The 26630-nt window shown below is 42.1% G+C and overlaps 1 protein-coding gene and 1 pseudogene across 1 annotated transcript; both read left to right on the forward strand.

The window, feature by feature from the left end:
• Positions 1 to 1452: 1452 nt before the first annotated feature.
• LOC139377132 (myosin heavy chain, fast skeletal muscle-like) lies at positions 1453 to 14553 on the forward strand (annotated as a pseudogene).
• On the forward strand, positions 14487 to 26572 carry LOC139376662 (myosin heavy chain, fast skeletal muscle-like). Its single transcript, XM_071119500.1, has 36 exons — positions 14487 to 14637; positions 14747 to 14774; positions 14882 to 14987; positions 15120 to 15212; positions 15305 to 15368; positions 15450 to 15548; positions 15646 to 15749; positions 15918 to 16056; positions 16208 to 16326; positions 16423 to 16572; positions 16666 to 16836; positions 16931 to 17237; positions 17334 to 17398; positions 17492 to 17579; positions 18124 to 18241; positions 18346 to 18469; positions 18574 to 18710; positions 18827 to 19082; positions 19446 to 19688; positions 19779 to 19955; positions 20051 to 20196; positions 20290 to 20380; positions 20484 to 20873; positions 20955 to 21200; positions 21293 to 21489; positions 21676 to 21859; positions 21939 to 22104; positions 22216 to 22340; positions 22483 to 22791; positions 22998 to 23201; positions 23332 to 23457; positions 23549 to 23719; positions 25564 to 25668; positions 25800 to 25895; positions 25993 to 26127; positions 26225 to 26572. Exons 1-36 carry the CDS (start codon positions 14577 to 14579, stop codon positions 26234 to 26236), a joined length of 5352 nt encoding a protein of 1783 aa, XP_070975601.1. The 5' UTR covers positions 14487 to 14576; the 3' UTR covers positions 26237 to 26572.
• The last annotated feature ends 58 nt before the right edge of the window (positions 26573 to 26630 follow it).

The raw sequence follows: 26630 nt of genomic DNA on the forward strand, positions 1-26630 counted from the left end.
GAGACCCTTGCATCAGAGGCTGCTGTCCCAAGGATGTATCTCAGAGGTCACTCTCCTCTGAGTCTGTTCTATGAGATCTCCCCCTGAGGTCACTCTCCTCTGAGTCTGTTCTATGAGATCTCCCCCTGAGCTGCAGCTGCTCCCTGCAGATTTGTGACAAAAGCTGAGTGACATTAATTTGCCTTAATATCACATACCAATCTCATCACCTCCATCAAACCACACATTCCCAAGGGGCTTTGACGCAAATATAGGCATTTGTCCAGTCTCCGCTTGAGCCAAAGGGAACCTTATAAAAGGAGGAGGAGAAGCAGACATCTACATTTTTCGATTGGAGGTGCTATTGTGTTAGGAATATTATGAATAAATGACTGAACAATATTCTAATTTTAAACGGAACTGTAACTAAGTAAACTTATACTCAGTTTTATTATATCTGATTAACAATATGAGTTCATAAGAAGGGATTGTGTGACACGGACAAGGAGTAATTAAACATAATGAACACCATTCCAAACTAGTCTGGAGAGGAGTGGGTTAAGTAAGCAGATAAGGTAGTTAACCTATGGTTGAACCGACGAAACTGAGCTCTGGGGTGTTTTAGATAAGACAGTGAGTGCATTCCTAGGTTTTCTGTTAATTAGAACTGACAGCTAAGTGGTGATCGATAATGGTGAGGGGTCAAGAGTTAATTCAGTTATGTTGTGTGACCTGTGAGTGTGTTAGTGAGTTGGAATGAACTTTTAAACTCACTTAATTCTAGGTCGGGAGGAGGGGATTCATTCTAGAAGCAATGAAATGACGTCATGTTATTGTATATAAACTGTTGCTCGTGGTAACGTGGCAGCGCGCTCCGAGAATAAATTCTGTTACCTATTATTGATAAGACTGGTCTCCATAATTTTAAACAAACAAGAATCTTACAAATTCTCATAAAATAGATTAAGGGAATTCAATTAATGAAAACATATTGGAATAATTAAATTACAGTAACATATTGTTAAAGCCCTTCAAACTCTGTGAAGTATAGTGTACTTGTGCCTTGTGATAACTTCCATTACGTTCCAATGAAAGCATTGCTAGACATTTTTACTGTGATCTTATGATTTGATGAGTGATCTGACTTCTCTTTTATAGGAACACACATTACTGAAAGGATCTCATACATGAATTCTATCATCAGAGGGAGGTAAGTGTCTAAAACTCAGGAGGATGGGGTCATGGTAAGGGTTGGAGCGTGATGAGTGGAATGGTATCAAATACATCAAACACATGGTTTCCATGCCATTCCATTTGCTCCTTTGCAGACATTATTATGAGCTGTTCTCCCCTCAGCAGCCTCTTGTGGTCTAAAAGTCATTCTTATTCTTCAGTTCAATTGACAAATACTTTGAATTTCTTTTCCAACTTCCATCTCTGTCCCCCCAGTCCCCTCCTGGGTGCTTTACAAAGATGAGTTCAGATGCTGAGATGGGTGTGTTTGGGGAAGCTTCTCCATACCTCCGGAAGTCTGATAGAGAGAGGATAGAAGCACAGAACAGACCCTTTGATGCCAAGACGGCTGTGTTTGTGTCTGAGCCTAAGGTGCTGTATGTCAAAGGCACTCTCCAAAGCAACGAGGGCAGCAAAGCAACCTTTAAGACTGAAGCGGGAGCATTGAGTTACGTCTAATTGAACTAGTACAGTGCCATGTGAAAAAAAAGATGTAAACAATCGAGATCGAGTATTTTCCAGAAATGTATCTATTTCTTCTTCCTAAACATAGACTGTAACAGTGAAGGAAGACGAAGTCTTAATGACCCACTTCAATGAGGCTGCTGTGTTGTATAATCTCAAAGAGCGTCACGCAGCATGGATGATCTATGCAAGTCACATTTGACACGAGTGAAGGTTGTGCTTTGTCTGAAGTTGAGTTTGTTTCCAAAGCTCACCCTTTCCACATAACTCTCCTTAAACGGATATTACAATCACTGCTGTGTTTTCAGACCTACTCTGGGCTTTTCTGTGTCACTGTGAACCCCTATAAGTGGTTACCAGTTTACAACCAGGAGGTGGTAGTGGCCTATAGAGGGAAGAAACGTCAGGAAGCTCCACTCCACATCTTCTCCATCTCCGACAGTGTCTATCAGTTTATGCTGACTGGTAGGATTCAAGTTCTTCAATGTAATTTATTAGTTTGTCGTCAGTGAATATGCAGTATGTTCTTCTCATGATTGTGATGCTCCTTTTCATTTAGATAGCGAGTGCCAGTCCATCTTGATCACGTCAGTATCGGAACTTGAAAATCAACAGACTTAAGTTCTTCAACAGGAAGAAACATTGTGTTTTTTTTATGGATGTGCTTTGTGTTTCTCTCAGTGGAGAATCCGGTGCAGGGAAGACTGTGAACCCCCAGCGTGTCATCCAGTACTTTGCGACCATCGCAGTGTCTGGAAATGGGGACAAGCAGAAAGAGGCTCCAGGCAAAATGCATGCAAGTAGAACTCAACATCTTCATTTTCCTCTCAAGAAACACTGTTCAGACAGCTATACAAAGAACATGCCTTTAGTAGTTCTCTAAAACAGACAGATAATCTGCTGTACTTTATGATTGAATGAATGAATGTTACTTGATTGGCTGACTGGTCTGTTGTATCTTACCTGTAGGGAATCCTGGAAGACCAGATCATCTCAGCCAACCCTCTGCTGGAGGCTTTTGGAAATGCCAAGACCGTTAGGAACGGCAACTCCTCTCGCTTTGTAAATCAGTATGTCTGTCTATGTCATATGGTGCCACTTATTTGTCATCATTGTTAAGTCATCAAGGTCATTACCGTCTTGTTTTCTCTCTGTTCAGGGAAAATTAATCAGAATTCACTTTGGAACTATAGGAAAACTGGCTTCCGCTGATTTTGAGACTTGTAAGTTGGGTCACACTTTATTTGCATAGTCCAGGTTTTCCAGGTCATACTGTCAACAGACTGTTTAATAAGCAGCTGCTTACTAAGGTTATGGTTAGGGTTGGGGTTTGGTTTAGAATAAGGGTTAGGGAAATGGTTAAGGTTAGGGTAAGGGTTAAGTTTAGGGTTAGGACAGAGGTTAGGGCTAGGGTTCGGGTTAGTAGATTGTTAGTTGAAAGTCTGATAGTCCATCTGCAGATACTCTACAGACTATCCAAATAAAGTGTTACCGTAAGTTGTATGCCACATTTGGCTCAGAAACATCTATTTTATACGATGACATACACATGATACACAGCACAGACATGTTCTCTTTGCTCTGGCAGATCTCCTGGAAAAATCCAGGGTGACATTCCAATTGTCAGCAGAGAGGAGCTACCACATCTTCTACCAGATCATGTCCAACAAGAAGCCTGAGCTCATAGGTACTCTTCTCATCACCACCAACCCTTATGACTTCCTGTTTATCAGCCAAGGGGAAATTGTTGTGGCTAGTATCGATGACTGTGATGAACTGCTGTCTACTGACGTAAGGAGAGAAACTTGGGCTAAATCAAACTGAAATTGCAGAAAATGTGTTGAATTTGTCTCCTAATTCTTGATTTGATCAGGATCCCTTACAAATGCTCTGTTTCGTTCATTTAAAAAAACACTGTCCACTGATGTGCTTCTAGAGTGCTATTGACGTCCTAGGATTCACCTCAGAGGAGAAGATTGGCATCTACAAGCTGACTGGTGCTGTGATGCATTATGGGAACATGAAGTTCAAGCAGAAGCAGCGAGAGGAGCAGGCGGAACCGGATGGCGCTGAGGGTAAAAACCTGGGATGCATGTCACTCCAGAAAGTTGTTCCCTCCCTCCTACCATTATTCACTCCCCTTCACATATCTGATAGAATTGTTCTAATATGGTGGAAACTTTTAATTTAATTATAAAAAATATATATACAGTGCCTTGCGAAAGTATTCGGCCCCCTTGAACTTTGCGACTTTTTGCCACATTTCAGGCTTCAAACATAAAGATATAAAACTGTATTTTTTTGTGAAGAATCAACAACAAGTGGGACACAATCATGAAGTGGAACGACATTTATTGGATATTTCAAACTTTTTTTAACAAATCAAAAACTGAAAAATTGGGCGTGCAAAATTATTCAGCCCCTTTACTTTCAGTGCAGCAAACTCTCTCCAGAAGTTCAGTGAGGATCACTGAATGATCCAATGTTGACCTAAATGACTAATGATGATAAATACAATCCACCTGTGTGTAATCAAGTCTCCGTATAAATGCACCTGCACTGTGATAGTCTCAGAGGTCTGTTAAAAGCGCAGAGAGCATCATGAAGAACAAGGAACACACCAGGCAGGTCCGAGATACTGTTGTGAAGAAGTTTAAAGCCGGATTTGGATACAAAAAGAGTTCCCAAGCTTTAAACATCCCAAGGAGCACTGTGCAAGCGATAATATTGAAATGGAAGGAGTATCAGACCACTGCAAATCTACCAAGACCTGGCCGTCCCTCTAAACTTTCAGCTCATACAAGGAGAAGACTGATCAGAGATGCAGCCAAGAAGCCCAGGATCACTCTGGATGAACTGCAGAGATCTACAGCTGAGGTGGGAGACTCTGTCCATAGGACAACAATCAGTCGTATATTGCACAAATCTGGCCTTTATGGAAGAGTGGCAAGAAGAAAGCCATTTCTTAAAGATATCCATAAAAAGTGTTGTTTAAAGTTTGCCACAAGCCACCTGGGAGACACACCAAACATGTGGAAGAAGGTGCTCTGGTCAGATGAAACCAAAATTGAACTTTTTGGCAACAATGCAAAACGTTATGTTTGGCGTAAAAGCAACACAGCTGAACACACCATCCCCACTGTCAAACATGGTGGTGGCAGCATCATGGTTTGGGCCTGCTTTTCTTCAGCAGGGACAGGGAAGATGGTTAAAATTGATGGGAAGATGGATGGAGCCAAATACAGGACCATTCTGGAAGAAAACCTGATGGAGTCTGCAAAAGACCTGAGACTGGGACGGAGATTTGTCTTCCAACAAGACAATGATCCAAAACATAAAGCAAAATCTACAATGGAATGGTTCAAAAATAAACATATCCAGGTGTTAGAATGGCCAAGTCAAAGTCCAGACCTGAATCCAATCGAGAATCTGTGGAAAGAACTGAAAACTGCAGTTCACAAATGCTCTCCATCCAACCTCACTGAGCTCGAGCTGTTTTGCAAGGAGGAATGGGAAAAAAATTCAGTCTCTCGATGTGCAAAACTGATAGAGACATACCCCAAGCGACTTACAGCTGTAATCACAGCAAAAGGTGGCACTACAAAGTATTAACTTAAGGGGGCTGAATAATTTTGCACGCCCAATTTTTCAGTTTTTGATTTGTTAAAAAAGTTTGAAATATCCAATAAATGTCGTTCCACTTCATGATTGTGTCCCACTTGTTGTTGATTCTTCACAAAAAAATACAGTTTTATATCTTTATGTTTGAAGCCTGAAATGTGGCAAAAGGTCGCAAAGTTCAAGGGGGCCGAATACTTTCGCAAGGCACTGTATATACTACCGTTCAAAAGTTTGGGGTCACTTAGAAATGTCCTTGTTTTTGAAGGAAAAGCACATTTTTTGTCCATTAAAATAACATCAAATTTATCAAAAATACAGTGTAGACATTGTTAATGTTGTAAATGACTATTGTAGCTTGAAACGTCAGATTTTCTATGGAATATCTATATAGGCGTACAGAGGCCCATTATCAGCAACCATCACTCCTGTGTTCCAATGGCACATTGTGTTAGCTAATCCAAGTTTATAATTTTAAAAGGCTAATTGATCATTAGAAAACCCTTTTGCAATTATGTTAGCTCAGCTGAAAACTAGTTCTGATTAAAGAAGCTATAAAACTGTACTTTTTTAGACTAGTGGATTTTGGCAAGTGCCAGGACAACCTGGTCAAAGCAGAGACCAAGAAGAACGAGCTGGAGGCCAAATTGGTGACCCTGCTCCAGGAGAAGAATGACCTGCGACTGCAAGTTCAGGCTGTAAGTATTGTTCTTGAGTGCCAAAGGATAGGAAACAATGTTCTTACAACATTGGATGACTTGCTCTAGAGATCCAGAGTAATTTTATCACATCAAAAAGCAAGGTTATCAGGATGCAATAGAAAATATCAACAGAATATTATATTTTGTTTGAGACATTTTCTTCCCAGAAAACTGAAGGTCTGGTGGATGCAGAGGAGAGATGTGAGGGCCTCATCAAGCACAAGATCCAACTGGAGACCAAAGCCAAAGAGCTGGGTGAGAGGCTGGAGGATGAGGAGGAAATCAATGCTGAACTAACTTCCAAGAAGAGGAAGATAGAGGATGAGTGCTCTGAGCTGATGATCTGGAACTCAACCTGGCCAAAGTGGAGAAGGAGAAACATGTCACTGAAAACAGGGTGAATGTCTTTCATGAATGGGTCTGTTTTCTAAAAAAGGTATGATCCTTCATTCACTGACGTGTCTTTTTTCAAAAAACCTTCAGGTGAAAAATTTGACAGAAGAAATGTGAGGTTTAGATGAGACGATTGGAAAATAATCCAAGGACAAGAAAGCCCTCCAATAGACCCACCAGCAAGCCCTGGATGACCTCCAGGCAGAGGAAGACAAAGTCAACATTCTGACCAAAGCCAAAGTTAAGCTGGAGCAATAAGTGGATGATGTAAGTCTAAACATTGAGCTTTATTAGCTTTTATTCTGGATAGGTTTCACTATTAAACATACTTCCTGCTTCGTTTTACAGCTTGAGCGTTCTCTGGAGCAAGAAAAAAAAGATACAGATTGATATTGAAAGGACAAAGAGAAAGCTTGAAGGGGATCTGAAACTGACACAATAATCTGTAATGTATCTGGAGAACGACAAGCAGCAGCTGGAGGATCGACTGAAAAGGTACAATAAACACTTCAGTTATTCATCCATTAATATTCTAGAACATGTGATTTTGATAGAAACTTTAATCATATGGTTTGACTTGGCTGAGTTCAGCCAGCTTCTCACCAAAATTGAGGACGAGCAAAGTTCGTCAGCTCAGTCTCAGAAAGAGATCAGGGAGCTCCAGGTCCTCAACGAGAAAATAATGCCTTCAAGATTAAGCCCTTTCTGTGTTTAAAATGTTTCCTTCAATACTTTATTTCAGGCCTCTACTGAGGAGCTGGAAGAGGAGATTGAGGCGGAACGTGCTGCCAGGGCTAAGGTGGATAAACAGAGGTCTGATCTCTCCAGGGAACTTGAAGAGATCAGCGAGAGGCTTGAAGAAGCTGGTGGAGCCACCATTGCTCAGATTGAGGTGAACAAGAGGTGAGAGGCCCGAGTTTCGGAAACTGAGATGTGACCTGGAGGAGTCAACTCTGCACCATGAGGTTACTTCTGCTGCCCTGCGTAAGAAACACGCAGACACCGTGGCAGAGCTGGGAGAGCACATTGACAATCTGCAGCGTATCAAGCAGAACCTGGAGAAAGAAAAGAGTGAATATGGAATCAGTGTCCAAATCCAAGGGAGAGAACAATCTCATTCCATTACAGAAATATGCATTCATACTTTTTTAATTCATGAAAACAGATTACATTGCTTGTTGTTTTTCTAAGGCAAATTACTAGAAGATGTGTCATGCTCTGGATGACCAGCTGTGCAATTACAAGGCCAAACACGATGAGAACACTCGCCAGCTCACTGATCTCAATACTCAAAGAGCAAGACTTCAAACTGAGAAGGGTAGGAAATACACCATGCTGAGTTGGCAATAATCCACCACTTGGACCACAATTAAAGAGGGCCTGCTCTAACAAATGTTCTTGTAATACTTTAATTTGAAGTTTTCCCGCCGGCTTGACGAGAAAGATACTTTCTCAGATGTCAAGGACCAAGTTGTCATTCACTCAACAAATTGAAGAGCTGAATAGGCAGCTTGAAGAAGAAACAAAGGTTTGTTTTAAAATTCTACTTTGAAGAATTGATTCATATCTAGACCTCTAAAGAGTAAAAAAAAAAAGTCAAAGAAAGTACACAGCTCTACACATGCTTAAAAAGGATAACCAACTCCCATCTTTTGGTGTAAAGGTGTCACGGCTGTTGAAAGAACTGGACCAAGGTGCAGCGTGGTGAGTGTACATATTCCCTTTTTATTTAGGATGACGCCGACAAAAACAATAAACAATCCAAAACCAACCGTGAAGCTTAAGGCAATAGTGCCAACAAACAAAGATAACTTCCCACACAGAAAGGAGGGAAAGGGCTACCTAAGTATGGTTCCCAATCAGAGACAACGATAGACAGCTTCCCTGATTGAGAACCATACGTGGCCAAAACATAGAAACACAAAATCATAGATAACAAAACATAGAATGCCCACCCCAAATCACACCCGTGACAAAAGGTGGATGCTTGATCTGCTTTAATTTGTTTCTGTAAAAGCTAATAGTGCCTTAGCCCATGCTGTCCAATCATCTCGCCATGACTGTGAGATGCTGAGGGTGCAGTTTGAAGAGGAGCAAGGCAGAGCTGCAGAGGGGAATGTCCAAAGCCAATGTAGAGGTGGCTCAGTGGAGAGCCAAATATGAGACTGATGCCATCCAGCTTACTGATAACCTGGAGTAGGTTAAGTGAGTCAGAAGATGTTGAAATGTTGTACTTTAGAAATGTACTGCTCACCTTCATGAGGCCAAGAAACAATGTGTTTCAACACTAAAGAAGGACATTCATATCCCCAGGAAGAAGCTTGCCCAGCGACTCCAGGATGCTGAGGCGGCCATTGAGGCTGTGAATGCCAAGTGTGCCTCTCTGGAGAAGACTAAGCAGAGGCTGCAGGGAGAGGTGGTGGACCTCATGGCTCATGTGGAGTGCAAATAGTCAAGCAGCTGTCCTGGATAAAAAGCAAAGGAACTATGACAAGGTAATACACTTGTATTGAATTTACATGTAACGACCTCCATAAAACAAAAGTTTATCAGTCACCCACCAATTCTAACCCTTAAGTAGTAGACTACACTAAATTGGACTACCAATGTTTTGCCAATATCTTTCAAACCCTCCTTAGATTGTGGCTGAATGGAAGCAGAAGTATGAGGAGAGTCAAGCTGAGCTGGAAGGTTCCCAGAAAGAGTCTTGTTCCCTCAGCACTGAACTCTTCAAAATAAAGAACTCCTATGAGGAATGTCTGGAGAACCTGGAGGCCATGAAGAGAGAGAACAAGAACCTGCAAAGCATGCTAACTAGACAATAGTCTGTGTCTCTGCAGGTTTAAACTTCAGATCTGTAACTAACTATGATACTAATGTTATTCCAGAGGAAATATCTGATCTGATGGAACAAGTTGGTGAGAATAGCAATGAACTGGAGAAGAACAAGAAGCAAACAGAGAAATCTGAGATCCAATCTGCTCTGGAGGAGGCTGAGGTTTGATGCCAATGGAGAAATGTCCTGAAATATGAAAATGTCAATAATCAATGGAATGATTTCAGCATGAATAACATATATTGTTTCGTCATTGTCATCCCCCCCTCCCCCCAAAAATGTTTTTTTGTCAATTTATCCAATTATTTTAGGCCTCTTTGGAACACGAAGAATCCAATATCCTTTGTATCCAGCCGGAGATAACCCAGGTCAAAGATGAGGTGGACAGGAGGCTGGCAAAGAAAGAGGAGGAGATGGAGCAAATCAAACGAAACAACCAGCATGTCGTTGACACCATCCAGTTGGTCCTAGACTCTGAGACCCTCGGCAGAAACGATGCCCTGAAGATCAAAAAGAAGATGGAGACCGATCTCAACGAGATGGAGGTTCAGCTGAGCCACGCCAACAGGCAGGTTGTTGAGGCCCTGAAACAGCTGAGAAACGTCCAGGCAGACCACAAGGTAATGCATTCAAAGCATTTCTACATAATATGAATCTATAATGTCTTACTAATTAACTTTATTATAAAGTTGAGTTTATTTATCTCCTCTGGATGCCCAGCTGCACCTGGATGAGCTGAGGGAGCTGAGGCAGCAGGCAGCCATGGTGGAGCGCAGGAGCTCCCTGATGCAGGTCGAAGTGGAGGAGCTAAGGGCTGCCCTGGAGCAGACGGAGAGGAGCCGCAAGATGGTTGAGCAGGAGCTGACTGATGCCTGTGAGAGAGTGTGGCTGCTGCATTCCCAGGTATACTCACAAATATGTAGCCTTGCCAAGGTTTATATAGATTTCCCATGCCACTATTGTAACATCTAATAACATTATCTACAATGCCATACTTTAACAGAACACCAGTCTTCTCAACACCAAGAAAAATCTGGATGCAGATGTCAGTCAACTTGCAAGGGGAAGTGGAGGATGCCATCCAGGAGGCCAGGAACACAGAGGAGAAAGCCATCGCTGTGTCATATCAAGCAAAGATTCACAATATTTTACCTTCATGTCATGTAAAACCAACAACTGAAGAAGGAGCAGGACACCAGTGGTCATGTAGAGAGGATGAAGAAGAACCTGGAGGTCACAGTCAAGGACCTGCAGCACCGTCTGGATGAGGCTGGAAACCTGGCCATGAAGGGCGGCAAGAAGCAGCTCCAGAAACTGGAGGCTCAGGTAACCCATCCCCTTTTCACAAGATTATCATAGTATGGGACTCAAATATTCTAGATTAATCTAATGACCCACCGGCAGATGGTGCTGTCTCCCAGAGCTGCTAGGCTGGAGGCATAGTGAAATCATTGTTTTTTAGCTGCTATAATGGAAGCATATCCCAGAGGAAGCCTGAAACTATTCATCAAGTGTTGACTACTTGTGATGTGATCCACTCACTGGCAGGTGCGTGAGCTGGAATTAGAACTGGAGGCTGAGCAGAAAAGAGGAGCTGATGCCATGAAAGGAGTCTGAAAATATGAGCGGGGAGTCAAGAAGCTCACCTACCAGGTAGTAGAGAAATGATTTCAGAGGAATCTGATTCAATCAGAAGTGATCTAATTTCCTTTACCTCACTGATTGATCTGCTGATCTCTGCTTACAGACCGAAGAGGACAAGAAGACTGTCCAAAGGCTGCAGAACCTGGTGGACAAGTTGCAGTTGAAAGTGAAGGCCTACAAACGTCAGGCTGAGGAAGCTGTAAGCTTAGATCAATGACCTATGACCTAATGAGAAAGTACCTGGTTGTTATTGTTAATCCCTGACTTCTTTTATTATGGTCTGGTGGTGTTGTTCCAGGGAGAGCAGGCCAACACCCACCTGACTAAGTGCAGAAAGATGTAGCATGACCTGGAGGAGGCAGAGGAGAGGGCTGACGTCGCAGAGTCCCAGCTCAACAAGATTAGAGCCAAGAGCAGGGATGCCGGGAAGGTACGATACGATACAAAAACATAAGTATTCATATACAGTACCACATTGATTGATTGATGTGTGTATTATTTGCCAAAAAAAAGGAAAATAAAAACAACATTTGTATTACATATTTTTTTATCTTATGTACCAGCCTGAATCTGAGTGAGTAGAAGACCCAGATGTGGTTAGAAGACCCAGGATTTGTGCCTGCTTGGATGCCTGCCTGGATGTCTGGTTCTGTTTATGTATAGACTGTAGCACAACCTAGTGGAACTATAGTACAAAATAAATTAAGCAAGTGCATGTATAACTGTTTCTGGGGTTGTTTTTAAAGTATGACACAAAACATTAACATTCACTTGTATCTGTTTTGCATTAACATATCCTCCAGTGATCTAATTAGGCCTACTTTTGATAGTTTTTTGTTGTTGTTGTCATTATCTTGCCAAACAAGGCAACAGTATAACAAGTGTAACACAATCATCAGAATCATTAGTCAGCCAAACAGTATGGATTTTGAGGCTCAATTTAGACCCGGCAGGACCTCCATGTAGTTTTAATTTCATTTGAGAGTCTGCGATTTTCAGAGATTAGTTGTGACCCTCAGGAGAATGCATGGTGACATTTTGGGCTTCCCCACGACAGCCAAAATAGACCTCCTCTCCAATGTCAAAGTCCAATACAGAACACACGCACACACAAAAGGCCTACGGGCCTAAAGCTTGCATGCTATCTCAGGATTAGCCATGATTAAGGCCCCATAATCAAAAGTCAATCCACACTGATCAGAAAGATCAGAAAGGCACAGAGACATTTCCTATCGCTGAGCTAAATCATTAGCTGTGTGGTGCCTTCTTTAGAACTATCTGTTTAGTGCACAGTGATTGACTATCATATTTAGGGTGGCGCATCCCACCTGTGTTTGTCTTATTTTTGTGGTCCAGTAATAAACGCACGCATTCAGTGTCTCAAAGGTCATCATAACTTTGGAATTTCAATTGTCTGAAAACCCGATTGGAATTTACACTTGGCATGGAAGTATAATACCCATTCTGCATGTTTTCTATACAGCAGGATTACACTAGGGTTTTAATTCGATTTCCAATAAGGTCCTGGGCTCTTTCTGCCCAAATACAAACAGATTAACAGCTGAGTATCTCCATGCTATTGATTTATGTTAGACTGATGTTTTAAACTAGGAATATAAACGATGGAACTACACATTATAGATGGAACATCTATATGCCTGGCAAAATATACAAATGCTGAAATGCCATTTCCTGTCACATACATCAAGGACCAATTAAGATCATGCTTAGAATAGGATCACAAATGTATCCTTATCTTTGCTTCATCTTAAATGGAAAGCTGTCCCTCCCAAAAAATGTAAGACGCAAACTATTTCAAGGTTTCACATTTCTCCAAATCCATCCATCAGTTTATGTAACGTCTGCCACCTGCCTCTGAAAACCATTGTCTGGCCACCATGCCACTAGATCCCAGAATAAGCCCCATAATGAGAGATGACAGAGAACTAATCAGGGGGGTGGCTTACTTTTCCATGCCCAAAACAACGGGAAGGATATGAGGGGCGACCCAAATTATCTCAATAAAAGCCACCCCAGTGAGTCCCTTTGATTACTGAGGGATCCGTCTGAGGGAGAACTCTGGTGAGTAATATTAAAACCTCTCCTATAGAGGTTTGTGCACTACTGACTGTCTATGCTAAAGCTTTTTATCAACAAAAGGTTCCATTATGATGTTTTCAAATGCAAAAATGAATGAAAAAATAATGGTTCCTATATCTCCTCAGGTGAGTGAAACAAAACAGCAACCTTTTCTCAGTGAGTCTGGATTTGGGTAAGTTGGAAGACGCTTTATTTTACAGTCCTCTCTCAGCTGGTCCTTTTAAATGATTCCTGCCACTGGATGCCTCTCCATCAGAGAAAGTGAATTTTTTGGACTTATATTGAAACTCTGCTTTCTCTTCACAGTAAAAGCCCAGCCATGAGTACGGACGCAGAGATGGCCATTTTCGGCGAGGCAGCCATATACCTCCGGAAACCGGAGAGAGAGAGGATTGCCGCTCAGAACATCCCATTTGATGCCAAGACAGCCTGCTATGTGACTGACAGCAAAGAGCTGTACCTCAAAGGCAACATACAGAAGAGAGACAGTGGCAAAGTCACTGTAAAGATTACTGGTGGACAAGTGAGTGTTTGACTCCACAACTAATTAATATAGACAGTATTACTACACTGAGTATACCAAACATTAGGAACACCTTCCTAATATTGAGTTGCACCCCCCCCCTTTTTCCCTCAGAACAGCCATAGTTCGTTGCGCATGGACTCTACAAGGTGTTTAAAGCGTTCCACAGGGATGCTGGCTCATTTTGACTCTAATGTTTCTAACAGTTGTGTCAAGTTAGCTGGATGTCCTTTGGGTGTCGGACCATGCTTTATACACACAGGAAACTGTTGAGTGTGGAAGAACCCAGCAGCGTTGCAGTTATTGACACAAACTGGCGAGCCTGTCACCTACTAACATACCCCGATCAAAGGCACTTAAATCTTTTGTCTTACCCACTCACCTTCTGAACGGCACACGTACACAATCCACGTCTCAACTGTTTCAAGGCTTAAACATCTTTCTTTAACCTGTCTCCTCCCATTCATCTACACTGATTGAAGTGGATTTAAGTGTCATCAATAAGGGATCATATTCTTCCACCTGGATTCACCTGGTCAGTCTTTATCATAGAAAGAGCAGGTGTTAATGTTTTGCATACTCAGTGTACATTGTAATAATAACTAATACAATATGTTAGTAATTAACAGAAGTAGTACTACATGTTAATATCTCTCATGTCTAACTTTCCAAGGGTGTAACAGTGACGGAGGATGATGTGTATCCAATGAATCCTCCGAAATTTGATAAGATTGAGGACATGGCCATGATGACTCACCTCAACGAGGCCACTGTGCTGTATAACCTCAAAGAGCGTTACGCAGCATGGATAATCTATGTGAGTCTAGACTGCTTGACATTACGTACTGTCAGTGGTGGAAAAAGTAAAAAACGACTTAAGTTGTACTTTAAAGTATTTTTATTTAAGTACTTTAGACCACTCTGTAGTATATACAATACAATATCAATGAGATAAGACAAAAGTAATGGTTACTAAACTGTGTTTCAGACCTACTCTGGACTGTTCTGTGTTACTGTGAACCCCTATAAGTGGTTACCAGTCTACAACCAGGAGGTGGTAGTGGCCTATAGAGGGAAGAAACGCATGGAAGCCCCGCCTCATATCTTCTCTGTCTCTGACAACGCATATCAGTTCATGCTCACTGGTAAGGTTGATATTTGGCTGTAATGGAAAACCTTATTTAGCAGAATTACCTGATTATGTCAATATATCCCCCTCATTAAGCCCTCTCATCAAAATATTTTTATTCACAGACCGAGAGAACCAGTCTGTCCTTATCACGTAAGTTGCATTCTATAATAACAAACCGTCATATTTTTGTACCACAAGTACCACTTATCTTTCCTATCTTGTTATTTTCCCAACCTTGTTTATTTATCTGAACTCAGTGGAGAATCTGGTGCAGGGAAGACTGTGAACACTAAGCGTGTCATCCAGTACTTTGCGACAATCGCAGTGTCTGGGAAGAAAGAATCTACCAGTGGCAAAATGCAGGTGAGGCCCTGTGATACCAGACTGATACCAGCTGACTTAAACCTAGTTCAAATGTATGTAATAGTCATTTTAACAAGTAAATATCAGATAAATAGTGGTTTGTGAAGTAAAGTGTAAGCAATTATTCTACAGGGCTCGCTGGAGGATCAAATCATTGCAGCCAACCCCCTGCTAGAGGCCTATGGGAATGCCAAAACTGTGAGGAACGACAACTCCTCACGATTTGTAAGTTGAGCCTATTACCGTTATCTTTAATATACTTCTTAAGACGTGTTACAGTTCAAACCAGGAATCCTGCATTATTATTTTCCAAACAGGGTAAATTCATCAGGATTCATTTTGGAACCACTGGAAAGCTAGCATCAGCTGATATTGAGACATGTGAGTCTATGCTGTATGTTTCTGTGCATGGTTTAGACTAGAGGTTATGGAAGGCATTGACACTCTTGACTCTTTCCCCAGACTTGCTGGAAAAGTCCAGAGTGACATTCCAGCTTGCTGATGAGAGAAGTTATCACATCTTCTATCAAGTAATGACCAACCACAAGCCAGAGCTGATAGGTAAGGATCACATGACTAATGGTATTGCCAATGGTCCATCCTGACATTAAAGCTGAGTATTGAATTTTAAATCACTAATGACTATATTAATCTCCAGAGATGCTGCTCATCACAACCAACCCATATGATTTCCCCATGATCAGTCAGGGGCAGATCACTGTGACCAGCATCGTAGACAAAGATGAACTGGTCGCCACCGATGTAGGTCTTCTTGATTTGACAAATAACTTGACAAATTATGTTTGCACATTTACCATAATGCGATTAGCATAATACAACATCATGTGGAATCGACTTGTAGTATATATTTTGTTTCCTACTCTTCTATTAACATTTAATCTACTTATAACTGATTGATTTGGCTACTAGACTGCTATTGATATCTTGGGCTTCACGCTGGATGAAAAGATGGGCATCTTCAAGCTGACAGGTGCTGTGATGCATCATGGGAACATGAAGTTCAAGCAGAAGCAGAGGGAGGAGCAAGCAGAGCCAGACGGCACTGAGGGTAAACATGGGTTTTGAATATGTATACATAATATGAATATACTGTATATATACTTACTCTGAAAAGTACAACATGTGACTCATCTCAGTGATGGTCAACTTTAAGTAATAGAGATGTTAAAATTCTTCTACGGCTCCTGTCATTGTTTTAGTGGCTGACAAAATTGCCTACCTCCTGGGCCTGAATTCTGCAGATCTGCTAAAAGCTCTCTGCTACCCCAGAGTGAAGGTTGGAAATGAATATGTCACCAAGGGACAGACAGTCCAGCAGGTGAAAAATCATATCTATTCAATATTACCAATAAATGCACATCAATTAGTCCATTATGATTATTCCAATTCTGTTGTATTATTGTTTACCTTTTAGGTCCATAATTCAGTTATGGCCCTGGCAAAATCCATCTACGAGAAGATGTTCTTGTGGATGGTTATCCGCATTAACCAGATGTTGGACACCAAGCAGCCAAGGCAGTTCTTCATTGGTGTTCTGGACATCGCTGGGTTTGAGATCTTTGATGTAAGTATTGAATGTCCTCAGCACAGTACTTAATCGAATGATACAGTCTCTGTAACATTGAAACACAGTATGCCAATCAAATACTTTCTACAGTACAACAGTCTGGAGCAGCTGTGTATCAACTTCACCAACGAAAAACTGCAACAGTTTTTCAACCACCACATGTTTGTGCTGGAACAAGAGGAGTACAAGAAAGAGGGAATTGAGTGGGAGTTCATAGACTTTGGAATGGACTTGGCCGCCTGCATTGAGCTCATTGAGAAGGTAAGTGTAATGGGAATGCTTCATGTCAGATGAGAAGAATTTACACTACTGTTGTATCTCGTATCAACCTCTTTTCAACCTCATCCCACTACAGCCAATGGGCATCTTTTCCATCCTTGAAGAGGAGTGCATGTTCCCCAAGGCTTCAGACACCACCTTCAAGAGCAAGCTGTACGACCAGCATCTGGGAAAGACTGGCTGCTTTCAGAAGCCCAAGCCTGCCAAAGGCAAGGCCGAGGCCCACTTCTCCCTGATGCACTATGCCGGAACTGTCGACTACAACATCTGTGGATGGCTGGACAAGAACAAGGACCCGCTGAACGAGTCTGTGGTCCAGCTGTATCAGAAGTCTGCCGTTAAACTGCTGTCTCTCTTATATGCAAGCTTTACACAAGCCGATGGTATGGGATCTATAACTTTACCTCTAAAAACATGGTCTTGTATACACAACATGGTGTTATAGATATTCACACAACTCCTGCTTGTTTCATTGACAGATCTTAGCAAGAAAGGTGCTAAGAAGAAAGGTGGCTCCTTCCAAACAGTGTCTGCCTTGTTTAGGGTAGGCGGATGCATCAAGTAGTGAAAATAATGACTACAAATGAGGTATTGAGACTCAAACGTTCCACTCATTTACGTTACTATCATCCCACAGGAGAACTTGGGCAAGCTGATGACAAACCTCAGATGCACTCATCCTCACTTTGTGCGCTGCTTGATTCCCAACGAGTCAAAGACTCCAGGTAGCACTAAAGCATTGGTTACTGAGTGTATGTACGAGATGGAGTGAGCTCCAAAGGTAATGGGACAGCGGATTTTTGTTGTTGTTTTGTTTTATTGTAAAATGTATTGTAAAACACTTCTACATGGATGTGGATGCTACCAGGACTACGGATAATCCTGAATGAATTGTGAATAATGATGAGTGAGAAAGTTACCGACGCACAAATATCTTTGCATGCTGGGAATATGGGACCAAATACTAAACTTTGGACCACTTTAATCCACACAAGGGAATTTGTGCCAATGCTTTTGGTCCCCTAGAATGGGGGGGGGACTATGTAAAACAAAAGTTAGAATTTCTAAACGGTTAATCCGATATGGATGAAAATACCATAAAATTAAAGCTAACACGTTAACCTCATAGTCATTTCAAATCCAAATTGCGGGAGTACAGAGCCAAAGCAACAAAAAATGGGTAACAGTCCCAATACTTTTGGAGCTCACTATGGCAGTGAACAATCATTCTCTTCAGATAAAATGCAGCCAAAATCTTGTACATCTTAGGTCTCATGGAGAATGCATTGGTGATCCACCAGCTGAGGTGTAATGGTGTGTTAGAAGGTATCAGAATCTGCAGAAAAGGTTTCCCAAGCAGAATCCTGTATGGTGATTTCAAGCAAAGGTATACTATCATTCCATGGTAGTTCACCAAAAATGCTATGCATTTAAATCCTTTGAAAAAAAATACAACATACCTAAAATATATATCTTTCATGTTTGGAACAGGTACAAAGTATTGAATGCCAGTGTTATCCCCGATGGCCAGTTCATTGACAACAAGAAAGCTTCAGAGAGGCTCTTGGGGTCAATTGATGTGGACCACACTCAGTACAAATTTGGGCACACCAAGGTAAGAGGAGCCCAATTTTGTTAACAATCACAAGCCACAATGTTAACATTGGCAGTCAATCTAAATCCTATTCTACGGCCCAACTATGTATTTTTGTCTCTCAGGTGTTTTTTAAGGCTGGGCTGCTGGGAACTCTGGAGGAGATGAGAGATGAGAAGCTGGCAGCGTTGGTTACAATGACTCAAGCGCTCTGCAGAGGCTTCGTCATGAGGAAGGAGTTCAAAAAGATGATGGAGCGAAGGTAAGACTGTTCAATTGACTCAGTAGGACTGATCTGCTTGACTAATTATCTGTGAAGCTATAATATTTAATTTTTCTGACCATGGGGATTGATGTAATAACCACTTCCTCACACAGAGAATCTATCTTCATCGTCCAGTACAACATCCGCTCCTTCATGAACGTGAAACACTGGCCATGGATGAAGCTGTACTTCAAGATCAAGCCCCTGCTGAAAAGTGCTGAGACAGAGAAGGAAATGGCCACCATGAAGGAAGAGTTTGCCAAGTGCAAGGAGAACCTGGCCAAGGCTGAAGCCAAGAAGAAGGAACTAGAGGAGAAAATGGTCTCCCTTCTGCAGGAAAATAACGATCTTCAGTTACAAGTAGCTTCGGTATGTTATTCACCAGTTAGGCCCCAAAACATTTACAACAAAGCTTGATTGACATTGTAAAATGAATAAAAGCATGTCAAAAATATAAAAGGTTATTTTATGTTGAAACCCTCACATTAAACACCAACAGTATTCACTAAGTTGATGGGTTATATTTAGGATAATGTTTTACAGCTTTGTCAGTCTATTTTTCATTTTTAAAACATCTTATTTTCTAATTATATATATTTGACATGTTATGAAAATGAGCTATAATCCTTTAAAGTTTCCAAAATTCTGGTAGTTTACTGGTAAGTTGTGAAGTTACCGGTTACAAATAAATACAATATTGGATTTAAACATGTTTTGAAAATAATTCTGTAGGAAAGTGAGAACCTTTCAGATGCGGAGGAGAGATGTGAGAGTCTCGTCAAGAACAAGATCCAGCTGGAGGTCAAAGCTAAAGAGCTGAGTGAGAGGCTGGAGGATGAGGAGGAGATCAACGCTGAGCTGACCGCCAAGAAGAGGAAGCTGGAGGACGAGTGTTCTGAGTTAAAGAAGGACATTGATGATCTGGAGCTCACCCTGGTTAAAGTGGAGAAAGAGAAACATGCCACTGAAAACAAGGTTATAGACACTTCCCCGGCATAAAGTCTGCATTGAAGCTATTTATTTGATCAGTTTGAGAACTGTTCACTTTTGTGTTTGTAAGAACAGGTGAAAAACTTGACTGAAGAAGTGTCAACACTGGATGAAACCATTGTTAAATTATCCAAGGAGAAGAAAGCCCTCCAAGAAGCCCACCAGCAAGTCTTACATGATCTCCAGGCAGAGGAAGAGAAAGTCAACACTCTGACCAAAGCCAAGGCCAAGCTGGAACAGCAAGTGGACAACGTGAGTTTGACAAGTCCAGTACATCATAGGCCTACGGTATGTCATGACGTCCTAACCTTGGTATATTCTTACAATGATCCCATGTGATGATACAGGTAGAGGGCTCTCTTGAACAAGAGAAGAAACATTCCATGGACCTTGAGAGATCCAGGAAGAAGTTTGAGGGAGATTTAAAACATGCCCAGGAATCCATAATGGATCTGGAGAATGAAAAACAGCAAATGGATGAAAAGCAGAAGAAGTACGATGAAATACTTCTTACATACTGTACACATTCTACTGGATCAGGTTCTATCCACATTTTAACAACTTTCAATGAATATTTAACTTATAGGAAAGACTTTGAAATCTGTCATCTTGCTGGGAAAATGGAGGATGAGCAAGCCCTTGGTGCCCAGTTGCAGAAGAAACTAAAGGAACATCAGGTATCAAATTGCAACAAATGTTTCAAGCAATGATGTTGATATGTGGTGCAACTGCCAACAATGTATCCAATGTTTTTTTAATCAACTGTTCTGTTTTTTCCAGGCCCGTATTGAGGAGCTGGAAGAGGAGATTGAGGTGGAACGTGCTGCCAGGGCTAAGGTGGAGAAACAGAGGTCTGATCTCTGCAGGGAACTTGAGGAGATCAGCGAGAGGCTTGAAGAAGCTGGTGGAGCCACCACTGCTCAGATTGAGGTGAACAAGAAGCGAGAGGCCGAGTTTCAGAAACTGAGACGAGACCTGGAGGAGTCAACTCTGCTCCATGAGGCTACTTCTGCTGCCCTGCGTAAGAAACACGCAGAAAGTATGGCCGAGATGGGAGAGCACATCGACAACCTGCAGCGTGTCAAGCAGAAGCTGGAGAAGGAGAAGGGAGAATACAAAATGGAGATCAGTGACCTGGTCAGCAACATGGAGTCGGTGTCCAAATTGAAGGTAAGTTGACAAGTTAACATGATTTATTGCACATTTTCAAACCTATATTTGTGGTTATAAAAAAATGTTTTGTTCTGCCAGAGTAACCTGGAGAAAATGTGCCGAAGTCTTGAAGATCAAATCAGCGAGCTAAAGGCCAAAAGCGACGAAAGTCAGCGAAACGTCACTGACATCACTGTTCAAAAAGCAAGATTCCAAACAGAGAATGGCGAGCTTTCTCGTCAGCTGGAGGAGAGAGAATCACTCGTATCCCAGCTGACCAGAAGCAAACAGGCTTTGACTTCGCAGGTGGATGAACTGAAGAGGCTGGCTGAAGAGGAGCTTAAGGTACAGAAACACAACTGATTCAAATGTCTGCATCACATCAAATAAACATTAAAACACATACTAAACGTTTCCCTTACTGGGTGTGTTTGCAGGTCAAAAATGCCCTAGCCCATGTCCTCCAATCGTCCCGCCATGACTGTGACCTGCTGAGGGAGCAGTTCGAGGAGGAGCAGGAGGCCAAGGCAGAGCTGCAGCGCGGCATGTCCAAGGCCAATGGAGAGGTGGCTCAGTGGAGAACCAAATACGAGTCTGATGCCATCCAGAGAACAGAAGAGCTGGAGGAGGCCAAGTATGATTAGTCAGACCTGTAGATATACAGAGTTAGGGTCTCATGCTGACACCAAACATTCAATTGCAAAGATATTCTGATTTGCATACAGTGTTAAAAAAAACTGTTGATGACAATTTAGAGACCATTCTATTTCTTAATATATCTATATCTATGTCTCTCTATAACTTTTAATGTATCTATTAGGAAGAAGCTTGCCCTGCGACTTCAGGATGCTGAAGAGACAATTGAGGCTGTGAACGCTAAGTGTTCCTCTCTGGAGAAGAGCAAGCAGAGGCTGCAGGGAGAGGTGGAGGACCTGATGATTGATCAGGAGAAAAATAATGCCTGGGCCGCTAACCTGGACAAAAGGCAAAAGAACTTTGACAAGGTATTAAATGACTTGGAGAGGACTCAAATCATTTTAAGTTGAGGTCTATTTCTTGGTAACAAACTTTTTGTCTCCTCAGGTTTTGACTGAATGGAAGCAGAAGTATGAGGAGAGTCAGGCTGAGCTGGAAGGTTCCCAGAAAGGGTCTCGTGCTATGAGCACTGAGCTCTTCAAAATGAAGAATTCTTACGAGGAATGTCTGGATCAGCTGGAGACCATGAAAAGAGAGAACAAGACGCTGCAGCGTATGGCTGAGACTGTGGTTTTGGCATTCTTAGACTTTAAAAAGTATCCTATAGGCAAAGGCAACTGATAAAATTATAGACCAAATCTCTGTTTTTCTATTTGATCACCAGAGGAGGTCACAGACCTGAGTGATCAGCTTGGTGAGACTGGGAAGAGCATCCATGAAGTGGAGAAGGCCAAGAAGATTATAGAGACTGAGAAAGCAGAGATCCAGACAGCTCTTGAGGAAGCAGAGGTACTGTGTTTCAACAATACTGTAGATGAGTAAAGTTGGTGGGGTTCAGTTCTGCGCATGAAACCTGGTAGGTTGTACTCTTTGTAGTTACATGTACACTTCAATGCAAGTGCTCTTCAATCACCACCTGTGTCTCCCTCAGGCCTCTCTGGAGCATGAGGAGTCCAAGATCCTACGTATGCACCTGGAGCTGGCCCAGGTCAAAGGCGAAGTGGGCAGGAAGCTAGCGGAGAAGGACGAGGAGATGGATAAGCTAAAATGCAACAGCCAGAGGTTGATCGAGTCCATGCAGAGCACTCTGGAAGCTGAGGTCAGGGGAAGGAATGATGCTCTCAGGTTCAAACGCAAAATGGAGGCTGATCTTAACGAGATGGAGGTCCAGCTGAGTCATGTCAACCGGCAGTCTGCTGAGGCCCAGAAACAGCTGAGGAATGTCCAGGGACAACTTAAGGTGAGGGTCACTTTTACTGCAAACAGCCATGTGATGAATTTTGGAGAAGGGTAATGTGTGGCATCATAACAGAGCAGGGTAGTAGCACTATCCACCAACTTCACTGAATTGGTGTTAGAAGTAGGATCCACAACTCTACTTCCTTGCTGCACTTCAGTTGCAGCTTCATAAAACTAATCAAGACATGGTTGTGACTGGTTTTCCAGGATGCCCAGCTGCACCTGGATGAGGCTCTGCGTAGCCAGGAGGACCTGAGGGACCAGGCAGCAATGGTAGAGCGCAGGAGCTCCCTGATGCAGGCCGAAGTGGAGGAGCTGAGGGCTGCCCTGGAGCAGACGGAGAGGAGCCGCAAGATGGCCGAGCAGGAACTGACTGACGCCTGTGAGAGAGTGGGGCTGCTGCATTCCCAGGTTAGTGTCAGTGGCTTACTTACATCATATTTATAAGGAAATATAATCATGTAAATTACAGTTGAGGCCTGATCTACTCTCATCGGTCAAGTCAGGAAGAACTTCTCAAGTTTAAGAACCTCTGTTTCAGAACATCAACCTGATGAGCACCAAAAAGAAGCTGGATGCTGACCTCACCCAACTCCAGGCTGAGGTTGAGGATGCTGTCCAGGAGGCCAGGAATGCAGAGGAGAAAGCCAAGAAGGCAATCACGGAAGTGAGTGACAACCAGAGGTTTCACTGAGTACACTGTCATAGACATCCCTCTTTCAATCCTGTTTGTCCTTGTTCTCTGTGTGTCAATGCAGGCAGCCATGATGGCTGAGGAGCTGAAGAAGGAGCAGGACACCAGCGCTCACCTGGAGAGGATGAGGAAAAACCTGGAGGTCACAGTCAAGGACCTGCAGGTCCGTCTGGACGAGGCTGAGAACTTGGCCATGAAGGGAGGCAAGAAGCAGCTCCAGAAACTGGAGACCAGGGTGAGTCAATAACAGCTATTCTCTTTTGATATGCAAATACAGTGCCTTGCGAAAGTATTCGGCCCCCTTGAACTTTGCGACCTTTTGCCACATTTCAGGCTTCAAACATAAAGATATAAAACTGTATTTTTTTGTGAAGAATCAACAACAAGTGGGACACAATCATGAAGTGGAACGACATTTATTGGATATTTCAAACTTTTTTAACAAATCAAGAACTGAAAAATTGGGCGTGCAAAATTATTCAGCCCCCTTAAGTTAATACTTTGTAGCGCCACCTTTTGCTGTGATTACAGCTGTAAGTCGCTTGGGGTATGTCTCTATCAGTTTTGCACATCGAGAGACTGACATTTTTTCCCATTCCTCCTTGCAAAACAGCTTGAGCTCAGTGAGGTTGGATGGAGAGCATTTGTGAACAGCAGTTTTCAGTTCTTTCCACAGATTCTCGATTGGATTCAGGTCTGGACTTTGACTTGGCCATTCTAACACCTGGATATGTTTATTTTTGAACCATTCCATTGTAGATTTTGCTTTATGTTTTGGATCATTGTCTTGTTGGAAGACACATCTCCGTCCCAGTCTCAGGTCTTTTGCAGACTCCATCAGGTTTTCTTCCAGAATGGTCCTGTATTTGGCTCCATCCATCTTCCCATCAATTTTAACCATCTTCCCTGTCCCTGCTGAAGAAAAGCAGGCCCAAACCATGATGCTGCCACCACCATGTTTGACAGTGGGGATGGTGTGTTCAGGGTGATGAGCTGTGTTGCTTTTACGCCAAACATAACGTTTTGCATTGTTGCCAAAAAGTTCAATTTTGGTTTCATCTGACCAGAGCACCTTCTTCCACATGTTTGGTGTGTCTCCCAGGTGGCTTGTGGCAAACTTTAAACAACACTTTTTATGGATATCTTTAAGAAATGGCTTTCTTCTTGCCACTCTTCCATAAAGGCCAGATTTGTGCAATATACTTGTTGTCCTATGGACAGAGTATCCCACCTCAGCTGTAGATCTCTGCAGTTCATCCAGAGTGATCATGGGCCTCTTGGCTGCATCTCTGATCAGTCTTGTCCTTGTATGAGCTGAAAGTTTAGAGGGGCGGCCAGGTCTTGGTAGATTTGCAGTGGTCTGATACTCCTTCCATTTCAATATTATCGCTTGCACAGTGCTCCTTGGGATGTTTAAAGTTTGGGAAATCTTTTTGTATCCAAATCCGGCTTTAAACTTCTTCACAACAGTATCTCGGACCTGCCTGGTGTGTTCCTTGTTCTTCATGATGCTCTCTGCGCTTTTAACGGACCTCTGAGACTATCACAGTGCAGGTGCATTTATACGGAGACTTGATTACACACAGGTGGATTGTATTTATCATCATTAGTCATTTAGGTCAACATTGGATCATTCAGAGATCCTCACTGAACTTCTGGAGAGAGTTTGCTGCACTGAAAGTAAAGGGGCTGAATAATTTTGCACGCCCAATTTTTCAGTTTTTGATTTGTTAAAAAAGTTTGAAATATCCAATAAATGTCGTTCCACTTCATGATTGTGTCCCACTTGTTGATTCTTCACAAAAAAATACAGTTTTATATCTTTATGTTTGAAGCCTGAAATGTGGCAAAAGTTCGCAAAGTTCAAGGGGGCCAAATACTTTCGCAAGGCACTGTACATAGCTCTCAAATGGATGATATCCAGAGGATTAGCCGACTGAGTACGAGCGGTAGGAAAATCTCTAGGCTATAATAACTCTGCATCTGAATTTCAAATAGATTTTTCAAAAGAAGTGCACATTGATTAAACAAATATATTTGAAAGAGTGACATTCCAACCTTTGACCCTCTGGGTTGCAGGTGCGAGAGTTGGAGGGAGAACTGGAGGCTGAGCAGAGGATGGGAGTTGATGCCATCAAAGGAGTCAGGAAATATGAGAGGAGAGTCAAGGAACTCTCCTACCAGGTAGAGGATTACCATATTGCATTGATATTACCACTACTACAGTAGTTTAATGATAATGATGGTTATGATGAGGACGATGATGTAGGGTAGGTGGATGAAGACAAAATGGTAATAATAACAATATTTTCCAGGCAGAGGAGGACAAGAAGAATGTCTTCAGACTCCAGGACCTGGTGAACAAGCTGCAGCTGAAAGTAAAGGCATACAAACGCCAGGCTGAGGAAGCTGTAAGAAAAACTTCCATTTGTCATCTATACCCCAATTCAAAATGGCTGCATATTTATTTAATTATGCCGTTAACCTTGATGCTGAATTTCTCCACAGGAAGAGCAGGCTAACACCAACCTGAATAAGTTCAGGAAAGTGCAACATGAACTGGAGGAGGCATCCGAGAGGGCTGATCTCGCTGACTCCCAGGTCAACAAGATGAGAGCCAAGAGCAGAGACATGGGCTCAATGGTTTGTTTGAAATGATACCTTTACAGAAAATGTTGTTTAGTAATGCCACAGTTATCATAGGTAGTGAATTATATCAAACCTTTCTTTCTCCAAACAGAGCAAAGAATAGTGAAGAGAAGATATGACTCAGAAGACTCCTAAAATAGTTTTTAATGACTTATGTACTACGCATGCTTGGCTCACTGTATGTGCTGTATTATTAAACTCACATAGTATGGGTTTTGTGTGTAGGCCTATGATATAAGCTCCTTGGAAAGAATAGTGCATTTCTACCTGAAGTATTTTGGCGCCGCCTTGTGGTTAACACCCGTTGTATTTAAAAAAAAATCTTGCCTCCACTATTTTACTTCAAGATTGCGACACTAAGATTACTTTCGACCTAATAAATATGGCTATACTGTGTGTTACAAAGAGCATAGGCTCATCTACCATGATTGTGAGATCTGCACTACGTTTAATTGCAAAATAAATTGTGGCACACATTTCAAAAGTATGACCACGTA

This window comes from Oncorhynchus clarkii, chromosome 20, assembly GCF_045791955.1.
Source record: "Oncorhynchus clarkii lewisi isolate Uvic-CL-2024 chromosome 20, UVic_Ocla_1.0, whole genome shotgun sequence".
Taxonomy (NCBI): Eukaryota; Metazoa; Chordata; class Actinopteri; order Salmoniformes; family Salmonidae; genus Oncorhynchus; species Oncorhynchus clarkii.

Excerpts from the sequence above, each read along its gene's own strand:
- LOC139376662 (XM_071119500.1), top strand. The coding sequence starts at position 14,577 with ATGGAAGCCCCGCCTCATATCTTCTCTGTCTCTGACAACGCATATCAG. Across the intron at positions 15,549-15,645 it reads CCACAAGCCAGAGCTGATAG|AGATGCTGCTCATCACAACC; the intron begins GTAAGGATCACA and ends ATTAATCTCCAG. Across the intron at positions 21,860-21,938 it reads GGCAAAAGAACTTTGACAAG|GTTTTGACTGAATGGAAGCA; the intron begins GTATTAAATGAC and ends TTGTCTCCTCAG.